The sequence below is a fragment of the Camelus ferus genome, chromosome 10, assembly GCF_009834535.1.
Source record: "Camelus ferus isolate YT-003-E chromosome 10, BCGSAC_Cfer_1.0, whole genome shotgun sequence".
NCBI classification, from domain to species: Eukaryota; Metazoa; Chordata; class Mammalia; order Artiodactyla; family Camelidae; genus Camelus; species Camelus ferus.
The window spans coordinates 32195696-32210044 of record NC_045705.1 but is presented as its reverse complement, the minus strand read 5'-3'; the positions used below and the strand labels follow the sequence as shown (position 1 = coordinate 32210044).

Sequence of the window (14349 nt, the reverse complement as noted above, 5' to 3'; positions counted from 1 at the left end):
CTGGCGCGATGGGTTTTATTAGAGTAAACACACATCAAGAAGTTTTATATCCTGCAGAGATGCAGGTATGCAAAAAGCCCTGCAGTGGGGAGTGGGGCTAAGGTTTCCCTAGGCTCCAGGCACCCAGAGAGCCCAGGGGTGGGGGTTTATGACTCTACAGGGTGGCAGCTGGCTCTGCAGTTAATATTCCACATATGAGTGAAATCATAAGTATTTGTCTTTCTCTATCCAACTTATTTCACGTAACATAACATCCTCAAGGTCCATCCTCCCTGCTCCCATTCCCCCCACATCTGAACAAGCTGCTCAGAAAGCCTGGCGCTTCCTACTCTAGTGTCAGTGGGAAGTTCAAACCACATGATCCCTGACCCACACGCAGGAACCTTCAACCCACCCTGGTACCCTAACCGCCATAAAAACACCGAGCCACTCTCCTTTCCTTGTTCTCTGGAAGCATTTGTGGACCCGCTTTGGAGCTGCCCTACTGTCTCCAGAAAACCTTGTTATATGAGTAATACGGATTTTCACCGTTTCTTGGTGTGTGGGGGGTAGATTGTAACCGAGCAGGACCCTGTGGGGGCCTTCCCAGGACAGCCTGCTCCCCCACATCCTCTGCTGTAGCTCATCTCTGAAGTACCCAGGTAATAGTATCTCATGTGTATTCCCTGAGTTTTTCAGATGCTAAAAACCACCACCAAAGGGAAGAAATTAACTACTTGATGGTCAAGGGCACGTGGCCCCAGACATTCTGGTACCCAGGGGTCGATAGTGTGGACCACCCTCTTACCTCTACATCAACCCATCAGAGGATTGTGCACAAGCTGATCCTGTACCCTGCAAACTCTCTCCCTTATCTGGCCTTTAAATGTGCTTTGTTGAAACTCTTTGGGTATTTGGCTTTTTATTTTTTGTTTTTTTTTTTTGATCATGAGACACTGGGTCCTATTTGCTTCTCTCTGCAATAAACCTTTCTCTGTGCCAAACTCTGACATTTCACAACAAAAAGTCAGAGGAAAGGTGGATTTCTCTCCCTTTACTTGAGCTGGGACATTCGTCTTTCCTTCCCTCAGTGACTGATGCTCCTTGGACTATCTGCTTGGCCGCCATAATCTCACAATCTGATTCCTGTAATAAATCTCTCTCCAGACAGATAGATATCCATCTTTGTATTCATCTATCTGTTTATTCTGTTTCTCTGGAGAACTGTCATATACTTCCCAAATGTCGCATCTCCACACACCATCACACTGTGGATTAGGGTTTCAACATAAGAATTTTGGAAAGACAATTCATTCCATTTCACCCACATGGTTAAAACAGTTAAAATGGCCCAAAGTAAAATAAAACAGAGATTTCAAGGGTTTAAACCCATCATGTAATACCTGTTTAGAGAAGGTGTGATGATCCCCACTGCTTCTCCATTTTGCAGCCCAATTTGTTCAGCTCTTAAGGTTGAAAATAATGAATGACACTATACTGCCACGATCTTAAGGCCATGGTTCCACCCGCAGGGTCTCCATGGGCAGTGTTACTGACATTACCCACCATTCAGTGAGCAACTGTTAAATATGTTGCAGCTATAGATTAACCTAATATGTTCTCTTCAGTGCCTATTCCAGCAGCATCTCAGAGGCAGTTTGCCTTCCCCTCTGAAGGACTATAACGCATCTTTACTTGGCTGCTCATGGGGAATCTCAATAGCCCGGCCAGTGAAGGGCTTTATATACACTTTAAAGGTCCTAGTGGGTGGGTACTGAGATCTACCTGTCTTGTGGCCGTGCAAGACAAGCCTCATATGTAAGTTATTACAAATTATTAAACCTGTCACCACCCAACCTGGAGTGATCTGCTTCTTTCTTCAGCCTGTCCTTGCCCTCCATGTATGAGGGCCACTTTTAAATTCTGCTGGGGAAATTCTCAAGTTTGCAAGCCAACTGGGTCTGATCAGGCCCCCCAAGATGGCTGTTGTCTCGCTCTCTGTACATGCCCTGCTCACCAGCCCCTGTTTCTCCTACACCTACTCACCTGGCTGACCTTCCCTCTTAATCCTAGAGCCTAATCAGTGAACGCCTACATACTAGCGCCCCAGCCCTAACTAGTGATTGTTCTAATCTTTAGCTAGTTTATCAAAGGGCAGTGAGGGGCGTGCCCCTTGCTGGTTTCCCTGGTAACCAGGGAGCCAACCTGACCTCAGTTCCGTCTCTAACTGGTGACCTCCTCTCCCCCGGTAGGGAAGGTGCTGCCATGTCCTGCCTGCCTTCTGCCATCCATAGAGGGTGTCGTTCCAGGACACCTTTGCCTGGGATGTGTAAGATCCCCTGTCCAATAAACCACTGATGTCTCTGTCAGCGTCAGTGGCTCTTTCTTCGGTCTTCAGGCTGGGCATTTACAAGCCTAGCAGGCCTGTGGGGTGCAGCCCAGTGAACAAGAACACACATGGACAAAGAAGATCATGAAAGGGGTTGGGCCGTGATCCTGACTACAGTCAGGCTCCACCGGCTCAGTTACATTCCTGAAGACTCTTTGGCAAACTCAAAGTTGTCCCATCCTTACAACTACAAGGAAACAATTATCGATCTTCTTCATACCCATAATATTAAAACGAAGATGACGTCTTACAGATATTCTGAGATCTGGAAGCAATGCATTTTGAGGGGAAGGGTAATTAGGTTTGTTTGTTTGTTTGTTTATTATTTTTATTATTTTAAATAGAGGTATGGGACCGAACCTGGGACAACTTCATGCATGCTAAGCATCCATTCGACCACTAAGCTCTACCCTTCCCCCTTAGAAGCAACGCATTCTTGATTTACAACTTTTACCTAAGCTAATCTATGCTGGTTCTCACAAATGTTCTTTCATTTAATTGGGTCTCCTAAAAGCAGCTTCTGAAATCTGTCCGAATTACAATACACTTGGCACTCCTGTTAGTGCCTCCCAGAGGAGGCCTCTTTATTCTAGAAGCTTTAGCAACCTTCCCTCCTGTGTGCTGGAGTCTTTGGATCACCTATGATGGTTGTAAGTTGCCCCAGGGCTTCTGGTGCAAGAAATTGCCCTCCTCTGCTGCGTGCTACACATGATTGGGGTGACAATCGCTGGATGCATAAAAGAATCTCCTGGAAACAGAGGCTCTCACTAACTAGATGATTACACAGTTGTCTCTGGTGCCATCTCGTGTCTGGAGGATGTAAGAACTCTAGGCAAACAGAAAGCATTCATTCATTCTCAAGCAATCCCAATGCCAAAGAGCATTTCCTTAAGGCTGCTTCACGGTGAGTGTTGTAGGTTTTTGGGGGAAAGCAGCATATATTTTCCTGATGGCCCTCTGTATCACACAGGTTAACTTTGGGGGCTGACAATTTCTGCTCTATATGATGTTTGTAATTGATCTTTTGTCTCCTAGAAGTTCTCAATTGGAGCCAAAAACTAATGTGAAATATCACAACAATCTGTCAACTAAAACAAAATCACACACGTGCGAACTGTGAGTTAAGTTTTATTTGGGTCAGAATGAGGATCTAGCCTGGGAGACAGCATCTCAGCTCTGAGGAACTGCTCTGAAGAGGCAGAGGGAACTCAATACTACATATGATTTCAGTGAAGGGGGGCACGTGCAGTCAGACATACACTTAGGCAGAAGCTTGCTGCTCGTTATGGGGAGCAGGTGTCACTGTTAATGATTTTAGTGCTTTTCTAGATATGAGGCAAGAATTTGGGCTGATAAAATCTCCTCCTGAAAATATCTATCTGAAGGCCTGTTCAGCAGTCTTCCCAGAGCACAGAGCACCTCATTCCTGACCTGGATCCTGAACTCCTTTCAGGGTGTGTTGGAGGTCAGCGGCTGCAGGGCCTCGCGATTTAATCCAAGCAGAGCCAGATGCTCTCAGGCATATTTAAAGTCCTCCCATCTTTTCAGAAGATGCTTATCTAAAGTCCTTCCATTTTCTTAAGACAGCACTTGCTGATACCAAACTCTGCAGAATCTTCCACTGGGCTTACCCCTCAAAACCACCAAGAATATCAGCTTTCAGTACTACTAATAACAGGTAACAGCTTTGAGCTTCCAAGTGGTTTTTAAAATAATTTAAATAATAATAGTTACATTTTTAAATATCTGAACTATTTACAAAGAACCTCCATAACAAAGGGGGTCTTTTGTAGAATTCCACATATCATTAAAAACAACCACAATATTAATGACCGTGAAAATTGCGCATTCAAACTAGTACTAACAGAGTTGCTATTATAATCATCAAAGTATTTTAAAAAGTAAATTACAATAGCAATAACCTGCTAATTGTTCCCTAGGAGTCCCTTGGAAAAGCGTATGTTTAGAATCCTTCAATTATTAGGTCCCTAATGACATAAGAATGTATGTAAAAGTCCTTGGTTCTATTGGTGAAATTATTCATCGGGGTAATCTGGGTAATTGGAAAACAGCGCCTTCCTTGGTAAGTAGCTTCTGTGGTTACCAGACTGGCTTTAAGGTGCAAAGATAGGCTTTTGTGGATCTGGGAGAAAGAACCACTGATTTACGTCTAAATAATTAAGAAATCACATTTATCAGTTTCATATGCACAAAGAAATCTATCTCGTGTCACTGTTTCTTACATGGCTTATGCAGGGATCAGAAACACTTTTTGTTTAAATAAGCTATTTTGCTACAGATGAGAAAACTGAAGCATGGCTGACTTCCTGATATTTGGAATTAATTTATTTTCTATTTTAACATTATTTTGGTCTATATTTGGGAAGAATTTAGTGAATCAAAGCATTTTGATGGGATCTTTTTGTTCGGTCTCTTCTAAAGCAAGAATGCAAGATTTGCTATCTTCTGTTTTTACCCTCAGGCTTCTCTTCCCACTCACATTTCTCTACATAGAATTCTCAGGCTCTCAGTGGATGCTCCGTGTACATCCCTGAGAGTCATGCTCTATGTTTTCAGTAAATATGTGAGTCATTCCTTTCTTCCTTCAGCGACTCACAGTCTCACAGTCGCCACATTATTAAGGCTCCAACCAATCTCCTATTACTGTCATGAGCTTTGACCTGAGACACACCTGAATTTGAATTACATCTGTCCACTACCAGCTGAATGACTTGGAGTGTCACTCTAAGCTTCCATGTTCTTATGCAAAATATGGAATTAACAGGAATCTAGCTTATGGTAGAGCAAATGCATCAGAAAGCTTTGGAGTCAGGAGCTTGGGTCCAATCCTGTTTTCAACACATCTTGGTTCTCAAACTCTCTGTGCCTTAGTTCCTTCATCAGTAAACAAAAAATGATAGTGACACTACCTGAATCATAATTTTGTTAGTTTGTGACCATTAAATGAATTATATGTAAAGTGTTTAGAATATTGCATTCCACATCATAATTATTATACAAATAGGAGCTGTTATTAATAAATCCTTACCATGTGGTGCTAGGCATAAGCTAAGAATAAAAGAGGAGTGGAGCAATTGAAACTGAACTTTGCTGTTTGTCAATTATGTGTCAGTCTGTCTTAAGTGTGACAGCTTGGAAGGATAGATAGATAGACAGACAGACAGCTAGATAGACAACTTCTCTAATTTGACCCATAGAGCAATTATGTGAGATATTTATTTCCATTATTATAGTACAGATTATAATACATACATATATTATATATGTTTTATATATCTTATAATACTGACATGGTATGTATGGTCCAGTATAGTATAATACTATATAGTATGGTACAGGATATATATAATGTTACATATAATATGCATAATATATATGTTATATATATATATAATTGTGCAAGGTCACACAGCCCACAGGTAGCCAATGTAAGATTCTCTCCAAATTTTTATTGACTCTAAAATCAGATCTTATCTTTTTGAAATACCCTGATTGCTTTGAAAACAGATAAAATAGGAATAAATTAACTACTCTCCCAGCGTAGGGCTGCATCTCACTCGTGCTCTCTGGGGCACTAACGTAAGACGGCACACTAGCCCTTCTGATTCTCTTAGGCTTCTCTGTGCCTCTGTCAGAGGGTGGTTCTAATGACTGGATAATATGCCAACCGTGGGGTTCTCAGCACTATCACTGTCGTAATAATATTTACATAAAGGAGAGGAGGACCCCACACCATTTTACTCTGGCCCACTGGGGCAACACCAGCATGGCTCATTGGATGTTTTGCTTGTTTGATTTATCTATTTTCAAGCCCATCCTTCCAGGTTAAGTGTAAAATTTCTTGTACTTCAAGTCAGATTCAAATTCCTCCTACTCTCAGGAAAATTCTGAGACCCCAGAAGCAGGAATGGACAGAATTCTTGGACCCAACACCGTGAATCATATTAACGTACAAATAACTGGCGGCTAAATATTTGTGTTTACTCACACGTGTAATCAGTGAGAAGGCTATGTTGAGTATTTTTTTTTTAATTAGAAGTTAACTGGTAACTAATTTTTTACCCACATTACTCAATCAACTAATATTCACTGTGTGTGTACTAGAAGCCAAGAATTATAATAACTGCCAAGGAGAAAAACAGTTAATGACTTTAATTACCTTGACTTAGTATCTTGACAGGATTTATGGAATGACCCTAAACTCTATATGCAGCTGATGCCTACTGACATTTATTTTTATTTTATTCATTTCCCTTTTATTCAGCATTTATAAAAAAAAAAGAGCTGTAGTATATTTCATTATGCCATTCCAACCACTCTGTCAAGAGTACAACACACACCACCATCTATTAAATCTTAGACCAAAGGAGCAAATTGTTCTATAGTTATCATTCCAAGGTGTATTGTATAAGTCAATTTATTTTAATTTTATAAATATATATACTCTTTTATTTTATTATATACATATATTTTTTTATATATATATATATATACTCGTCACACCATCAGTTCATTCATTAATTTATTACTTCCTTTAATCTTTTGGGCCAGCTATTGTGCCATATTTGGGGTACAAAAAGGTAAGAAAAAAATCAGATGTGACCTTTACATCTCTGTCCAATAGAAGATATAGTCATTAAACAAACAAATAAAATGAGATACAGCTACTAAATTATGAAATATAGTTCCCAAAGTCTATATTTGGAAGGAAATCTGGGCTGGGGGATTCTTTATTTGATTGCCTGTTTGTTTACTTAAATAATAAAACAACCTTATAACTACAATTGTTTTTTCTTTCCATCAATACAACATTTTAGGATGTTAGACCCCTCATAAAAAGGAAACAACAGAGAATATGGAACTTATAGATGGAAACTATACCTTGGTGACTGAGTTTATTCTCTTAGGCTTTCCAGCTCTCCCTGAACTACAGATCGCGCTGTTTCTCCTGTTTCTGACTTTGTACTGCATGATTTTAATGGGGAACATTGGATTGATGACGTTAATCAGGATCGATCCGCACCTTCAAACCCCCATGTATTTTTTCCTTAGTAACCTCTCCTTTGCAGACCTTTGTTATTCCTCAGTCATTGTTCCCAAAATGCTGGTCAATTTCCTCTCCGAGAACAAATCAATTTCCTATCATGGCTGCGCACTGCAGTTTTATTTTTTCTGTGCTTTTGCGGATACAGAATCCTTTATCTTGGCTGCCATGGCGTATGATCGTTACGTCGCCATCTGTAACCCTTTACTGTACATGGTTGTGATGTCTCGGGGCATCTGTATACGGCTGATTGTCTTGTCATACTTCGGAGGCAGCGTGAGTTCCCTGGTTCACACATCCTTTGCGTTTATTCTGAAATACTGTGATAAAAATGTCATTAATCATTTTTTCTGTGACCTCCCTCCCCTGCTGAAGTTATCCTGCACAGACACATCAGTTAATGAGTTGCTTCTCTCCACATATGGCAGCTCAGTGGAAATTATCTGTTTCATCATCATTGTCATCTCCTACTTTTTCATTCTTCTCTCCGTCTTAAAGATCCGTTCTTCCAGTGGGAGGAAGAAAACCTTCTCCACCTGTGCCTCTCACCTGACTTCAGTGACCATTTACCAGGGGACTCTCCTCTTCATTTACTCACGACCCAGCTACCTGTATTCCCCCAACACTGATAATTATCTCAGTGTTCTACACTATCATCATCCCAGTGCTGAATCCCTTGATTTATAGTTTGAGAAATAAAGATGTAAAAGACGCTGCTAAAAAAGTCATCAGATCAAAGATAGATTCTTCGTGACAGAAAGTGTTCCAAGATTCACCCAAATCTCCAATTACAAACTCTAGGAACCTGCAAAACCTTGGCAGCACGTACATAACTTTTCACACAAGGCATTTTATCAAACACTTGTTTTTCACACTGCCGAATGTGTTCCATAGCCCCAAGAAAACATTTAAAAGTTTCAAGATTGTTTCAAAATAATAGTTGGACCACGGTCCAACTATTAGGAGCTTGGAGTTAATGTTAAAATTGGTTGTATTGTTTTGTCTTAAGGGATATAGTACATACCTCAGAAGTGTGTGTGTGTATGTGTGTGTGTGTGTGCGTGTGAGTGTGTGTGTGTGTTCATGTGTAAACTATGTCATTTACAAGGGTATATTACTGGATTAGGGAGGAAGCCAGATTCCTTTGGTTCATATGCTAGCCTTGTACCTAACTAGTGAGTTGTACTTTGAACAAGTTACTTAATTTTTCTCTGCCTCAATTAACTGATCTGTAAAATGGGGAGAATATAGTGTCTTCATCATGGATTTCTGCATGTTTAAATGCTAGAATAGTACCTTAACCATTTCAAGCACTTGATAGATGTTAAATATATATGTGCATATATTAAAGTGCATATAGCACAGTAAGATGGTGGGAGGCAGGGACGTTAGGAAAGCTATAATACAAAATCAAATACATTTTCTTAAGTGCAGTTTGAGAATATATTGGAAATCTCGTATACCCAATCTACTCCAAAGTAATTTGGAAGCATTTCCTAAGTAGCAGCTTGAAAAATATAGGTTAATTGCAAGGCAAAATATTTGTGTTCTTCCCTATCTTTTATTTTTAATATATTAAAATTATTGAAAGTGCAGCACATCCTTCTCTGACATCTCAGAAATATGATCAGCTACCTAATATGTAACCTGTGTCTTCAGGGACAAATCAACTCACATGACACTGGGAGGCACCACACGGAGAACGTGCATTTGAAGACTGAACTTAGAGGACATATGTCATCACAAAACATATTTCCATAGCTGATGCTTTTGCTGTATATTATGTATTAAATTATTTAATTTCCATTTGTATATCTTTTATGGTGAGGTACCTGTTCAAGTCATTTCCCCATTTTTAGTTCCATTGTGTTTTTATTATTTATGAGAATGCTTTGTATATTCTGGCTGCAAATTCTTTGTCAGGTATATGGTTTGCAAATAGTTTCTTCAGTTTAGCTAGCTAGCTAGCATCTATCTATACTACACAATAGTACATAGTAGTAATAATGATTTTATAAAATCATATAATGGTAATAAATGATTAGGGAAAACATTTCTCTCTGATTATCTTTTATTCATACTGCTTCAGTTATCTTTTGTGATACAAACACTATCCCAAAATGTCTTGGTTTAAAATAATAAACACTGGGCTATAGTCTACCTTTCTCACGTTGACTGAGGAGGTCATGTGGTATGCAGGAGAGGCTGTGGTGTGCTGGACAGTCTCTACAATAGCACAAGCATAAAAACAACTAGAAGAGTTGGTTCAACTGGTCCCCTTTCTCTGTCCATTTAGTCTCGTGGCCGTTCACATGGTCTACCCAGAAGATTAGTTGAAATTCTTACGTGGCAGCTCATGGCTTTCAGAAACTGTCTTCATAAAAGCTAGACTCAATATACAATTTTCATACAAACTTCTGTGGTTATAGCCACTAAAGGCCAGTAAAAGTTCAAAGAAGGTATAAGTAGTCACTATCTAAGGAAAATGTGTTAAAAAAAAAAAAAAAGTACTGCCATCTTTATCAGCCCAAACTATCATCAGCCTGTTGCAGAACTCTATTTTATATATCCCAGGTTTTTTAATGTATAGCTTCTTAATTAATAGTTTAGGTAAATTAATGACTGTGTGTGTGTGATCTGTTGTTTTTTGCTGTGCACGTACTTAGCAAACCCACTGAAGGAAGCAGAATTTGAACGGTGTGCATACAGTAAGGAGAGTGAAGACACACTTAGCATCCAGGTCACTAGGTCCAGGACCTTCGGAAGTACGCAAATGAGACCAGATACTAAGATAATACCAAGGTTCGAGAAGTATGGAAAATGTATTGCCACCTCTTGGGAAGGATTTGGAGAGGGTATGGAAGTAAAACTTCCAGTATTTCTCAGTTTTGCAAAGAACTAATATAGATAACAGCAAGTTAAAATTATTTTTAGGAAAAAAAAACAGCAGAACTCTGATTTTTTTAGAAAAAGTAATATCCATGCCAAAAATCATAAATGAATCATCCTTGCACATATGAGCTATCCTATTAGGGAAAAAAAAAATCCCTCATTCCAGTGTATTTCCATCCTTTTCCCATCACCCTCCATTTCTAGTAGCTTTAAATGCTTAACAATAAATATTTAGCAAGAATTATCTTTGTAAATCTTTTGTGCTAGGGACCTTGGGGAATACCAAAAATAGACATTGATACTCCTAAAGCCTTAAATGTTGTAGAGATATTCTTTTATGAATAAAATAAACATAAGTCAAGAAAAAGCGCATGAAGTGTAGAGAATGTGATAGAATCATAAAGTCAGTGACATGTCCCTGGATGGGATGTGGCTGGAGGACGGGAATAAGACAATGTTTGGTGGTGAAAATGGCATTGAAAAAAGAATAGTTACAGCATCATTATTTGTCACATCCCAAAAGTGGAAACAACCCAAATGTTCATCCAATTGATGAATAGATCAAAAAAAGTTCATAAATAAAATATGTTTTCAGCCCTAAAATGAAAAAATTTTGACACATGGAACAATATGGATGAAACTTGAAAATATTATGCTGAGTCAAAGAAAGATGACACACACGAAACCACACATGCTTTATGATTTTGCATGTATGAGACGTCTGGGATAGGGAAACACATAAAGTAAGAATGTAAATTAGTGGTGATCAGGGGCTGAGAGAGGGGAGAAACAGGAGTGATTGCTAACCAGTATGGGTCCCTAACTGGAGTGATGAAAATGTTCTGGAATTGGATAGCCCTGATGGCTGTAAAACCTTGAAAACATACTAAAAAAAAAAAAAAGTATACATGTTCAAAGGATGAATTTTATAGCATATCTATTATATTAAAAAATAATAATACTGAAGGGTAATAATACTGATAAATATGGTGATGAAGGAGAATGTTTCAAAAACAGAAGGAACAAAATAAATACTATTAAAGTGCTGGAAATGATGGAGCAAGGTTCTACTGGAATTTCATTCGATTTCTGCTTTGACCAGAGAAGGAGATAACTGTGAAGCGTATTATAAAAATCATTTGCAGTTTCCCTTCCCTGTGATCATAATGGTTACCAGAGTAACCATTTAGGAAAAGCACAGCTTTTCCTAAAGTTGTCTCTGTAATCCTGGGGGAATATACAGAACCCGAAATATAATTAATGACATGTTTGTATAACAACAAACCATAAAGGCAGTACCTTCAGGGACTGAAGTCCCAAAAGTAGCCGGTAAAATAAAATGCCACCCGCCCGCTGTTCAGCGACCCAGACCTCCTCATCTCAGGTAGGTTCCTGAGTCTCCAGATTTAAATACTATAGGAGGGGCAAAAAAAGCTTACCTTTTTAGAAAAAAAAAAAAGTGAGAGATTTATAAATGAATCATTGATGCCTGCTTACTCCAGTTAACAAACACTGCAGTTGGAGAGTCACAAAGGACACCGTCTACTCAGAGCTGAAAGACTTCGATTTATTAGTATCTGCAAAATTACATTGAAATAATTATTCTCATCTAGTTTACTGTGAAGACTTTGCTCCTGTTCTCCCTGGGTAAGTATCAGTGCAAGTTTAAGGGGTCTTGCTGTTGTTGATTTAATTCAAAAGTTGTTGAGGTTCCACATTACAAGTAACAATGTGTGAAAATCAGACCATCATGGGAACCATAGGCCCAGTTTGTTTAAGTACAAAAATATATCTGTCACCTAATATTCCAATTCTTGTACATCCGCAGAGACATACACACGTGTAAGCATATAGCACACACATAAATACACAAAACCACAAGCGTGAGAAGCCTATCTACTTCTTTTGTTTTTTAAATTTTATTATTGGGGGTAATTAGGCTTATTTATTTATTTTAATGGAGGTACCAGAGATTGAACCCAGGATCTCCTGCACGCTAAACACATGCTGTACCACTGAGCTAGACCCTTCCCTTATTTCAGAAGCATTTACTATCCATCATCCCATTTTCATTTAATAGCATAAAAGTGCTTTTAAAATCCAAAGACATGTAAAATTACGTGCTAAACAAGGTTGTTTTCTCTTCTATTTAGCGTTTTCCTTCAACAAGTCAAGAGATTCATCTTTTGGCATCAGACAGTTCGTGCAAATAGATAATGGGTATTGTGGCAAAACAGTAATAAATGTCTAGAGAAAAGGTTGGTAATTCTTATTTAATGTTTCACCAAATGCTGAACACAACATAAACCAAAACCAGGAAAGATCATTACTTTCATTATGATTAGTCAATGATACGCGCATTGTCTCTGCATCTAATACCGGCACTCAAACCAATTACGTTTTTGAGAGACAAGACTATTGTGATCACTTTCTGTATGCATCTGAATATTTTCAAGCACAGAAAATGCTCAGAGCAGCGTCTTACAGCCTGATAGGTCTCATGCTGGTGTCTCTTCCCTATTGTTTTGAAGAGAAGAAGAGAAACAAATTTATCCAAACCTACTCCATGAAATAAGGAAATTAAGACTCCGAGAAGGGCTTGTAGAAAGTAACACACCTCATGAATGACATGCAGATTTAGATCTCAGTTTCCCTACTGTCTACCCGGGACAGTTTTAATTAGCATTGACTAGACAGCAATGCCTCTTTAACGCACGGGTGCAGGGCTGGGTAATTTCCTGTGTACGAAAAGACAATTACACAAAGAACTCATGTTCTGCTTCACGATATTGTGCAGATGTCTGGAAATGTTACACATACATGTATCATTTTCTTAGAATTTTCTCAAATGCTTGGACAAGAACCTTGAAGAATGGATAGAGGGAATTGCTCCTCCTTGACTGAATTCATTTTCTTGGGAGTCACTGACAACACTAAAAACAAAGTGACCCTATTCACCATGTTTCTACTTGTTTATCTCATTAGTCTCCTGGCCAATCTTGGAATGATCATCCTAATTAGACTGGATTCCCAGCTGCACACACCCATGTACTTTTTCCTCAGCCACCTCTCTTTCTGTGACCTCGGCTATTCCACAGCAATTGGCCCCAAGATGCTGGTGGACCTATTTGCCAAGAACAGATCAATCCCCTTCCTTGGCTGTGCCCTGCAGTTCTTGGTCTTCTGCATCTTTGCAGATTGTGAGTGCCTCCTGCTGGCAGTGATGGCCTATGACCGGTACAAGGCCATCAGCAACCCCCTGCTCTACACAGTCAGCATGTCCAGCAGAGTGTGCTCCCTGCTCGTGGCGGGGGTGTACCTGGTGGGGATGGCGGATGCTTTGATGCACACGACATTAGCCTTCCGCTTATGTTTCTGTGGCTCAAATGAGATTAACCATTTCTTCTGTGATTTACCTCCTCTCTTCCTCCTTTCCTGTTCAGATGCACAGGTCAATGAGTTAGTGATATTCACCGTTTTTGGCTTCATTGAACTGAGCACCATTTCAGGAGTCCTTGCCTCTTACTGTCATATTATCCTATCAGTGGTGAAGATCCACTCAGCTGAGGGGAGGCGCAAAGCTTTCTCCACCTGCACCTCCCACCTAACTGCTGTGGCCATTTTCCAGGGGACTCTGCTCTTCACGTATTTCCGGCCGAGCTCTTCCTACTCTCTGGATCAAGACAAAATTATCTCACTGTTTTACACCCTTGTGATTCCCATGTTAAACCCTCTGATTTACAGCCTACGGAACAAAGATGTGATAGAGGCCCTGAAAAAACTGAAACTTAAAAGATGGTTTTGAATATATTACACTCACAAATACACACACACAATGTAGTTTTTGTATTTGTAAAATTGCTTTGTATAATACAAGAGAAACGATCTTGTCTAAAATATTCTAACTGATAAAGTGAATATTTATTCTAAAGCCTGATCTTAAGAAATGTTGCAGTTCCCCAAATATGTCATACTTTATTATGTGTCTAGAATTTATAAATGGCACTCCCTCTTTGTAGAAAAC

General features: G+C 39.3%; 2 protein-coding genes across 2 annotated transcripts; both read left to right on the top strand.

The window, feature by feature from the left end:
• The first annotated feature begins 7166 nt into the window (after positions 1 to 7166).
• On the top strand, positions 7167 to 8187 carry LOC102516228 (olfactory receptor 5I1-like). Its single transcript, XM_014563446.2, is given in 2 exon segments — positions 7167 to 8062; positions 8064 to 8187. Coding segments are annotated over 2 exon segments (942 nt in total). The 5' UTR covers positions 7167 to 7244.
• Positions 8188 to 13188: 5001 nt separating this feature from the next.
• LOC102516478 (olfactory receptor 5W2) lies at positions 13189 to 14130 on the top strand. Its single transcript, XM_006189655.2, has one exon. It carries the CDS (start codon positions 13198 to 13200, stop codon positions 14128 to 14130), a length of 933 nt encoding a protein of 310 aa, XP_006189717.2. The 5' UTR covers positions 13189 to 13197.
• The last annotated feature ends 219 nt before the right edge of the window (positions 14131 to 14349 follow it).

Coding starts and splice junctions, on each gene's coding strand:
- LOC102516478 (XM_006189655.2), top strand. CDS start 13,198: ATGGATAGAGGGAATTGCTCCTCCTTGACTGAATTCATTTTCTTGGGA.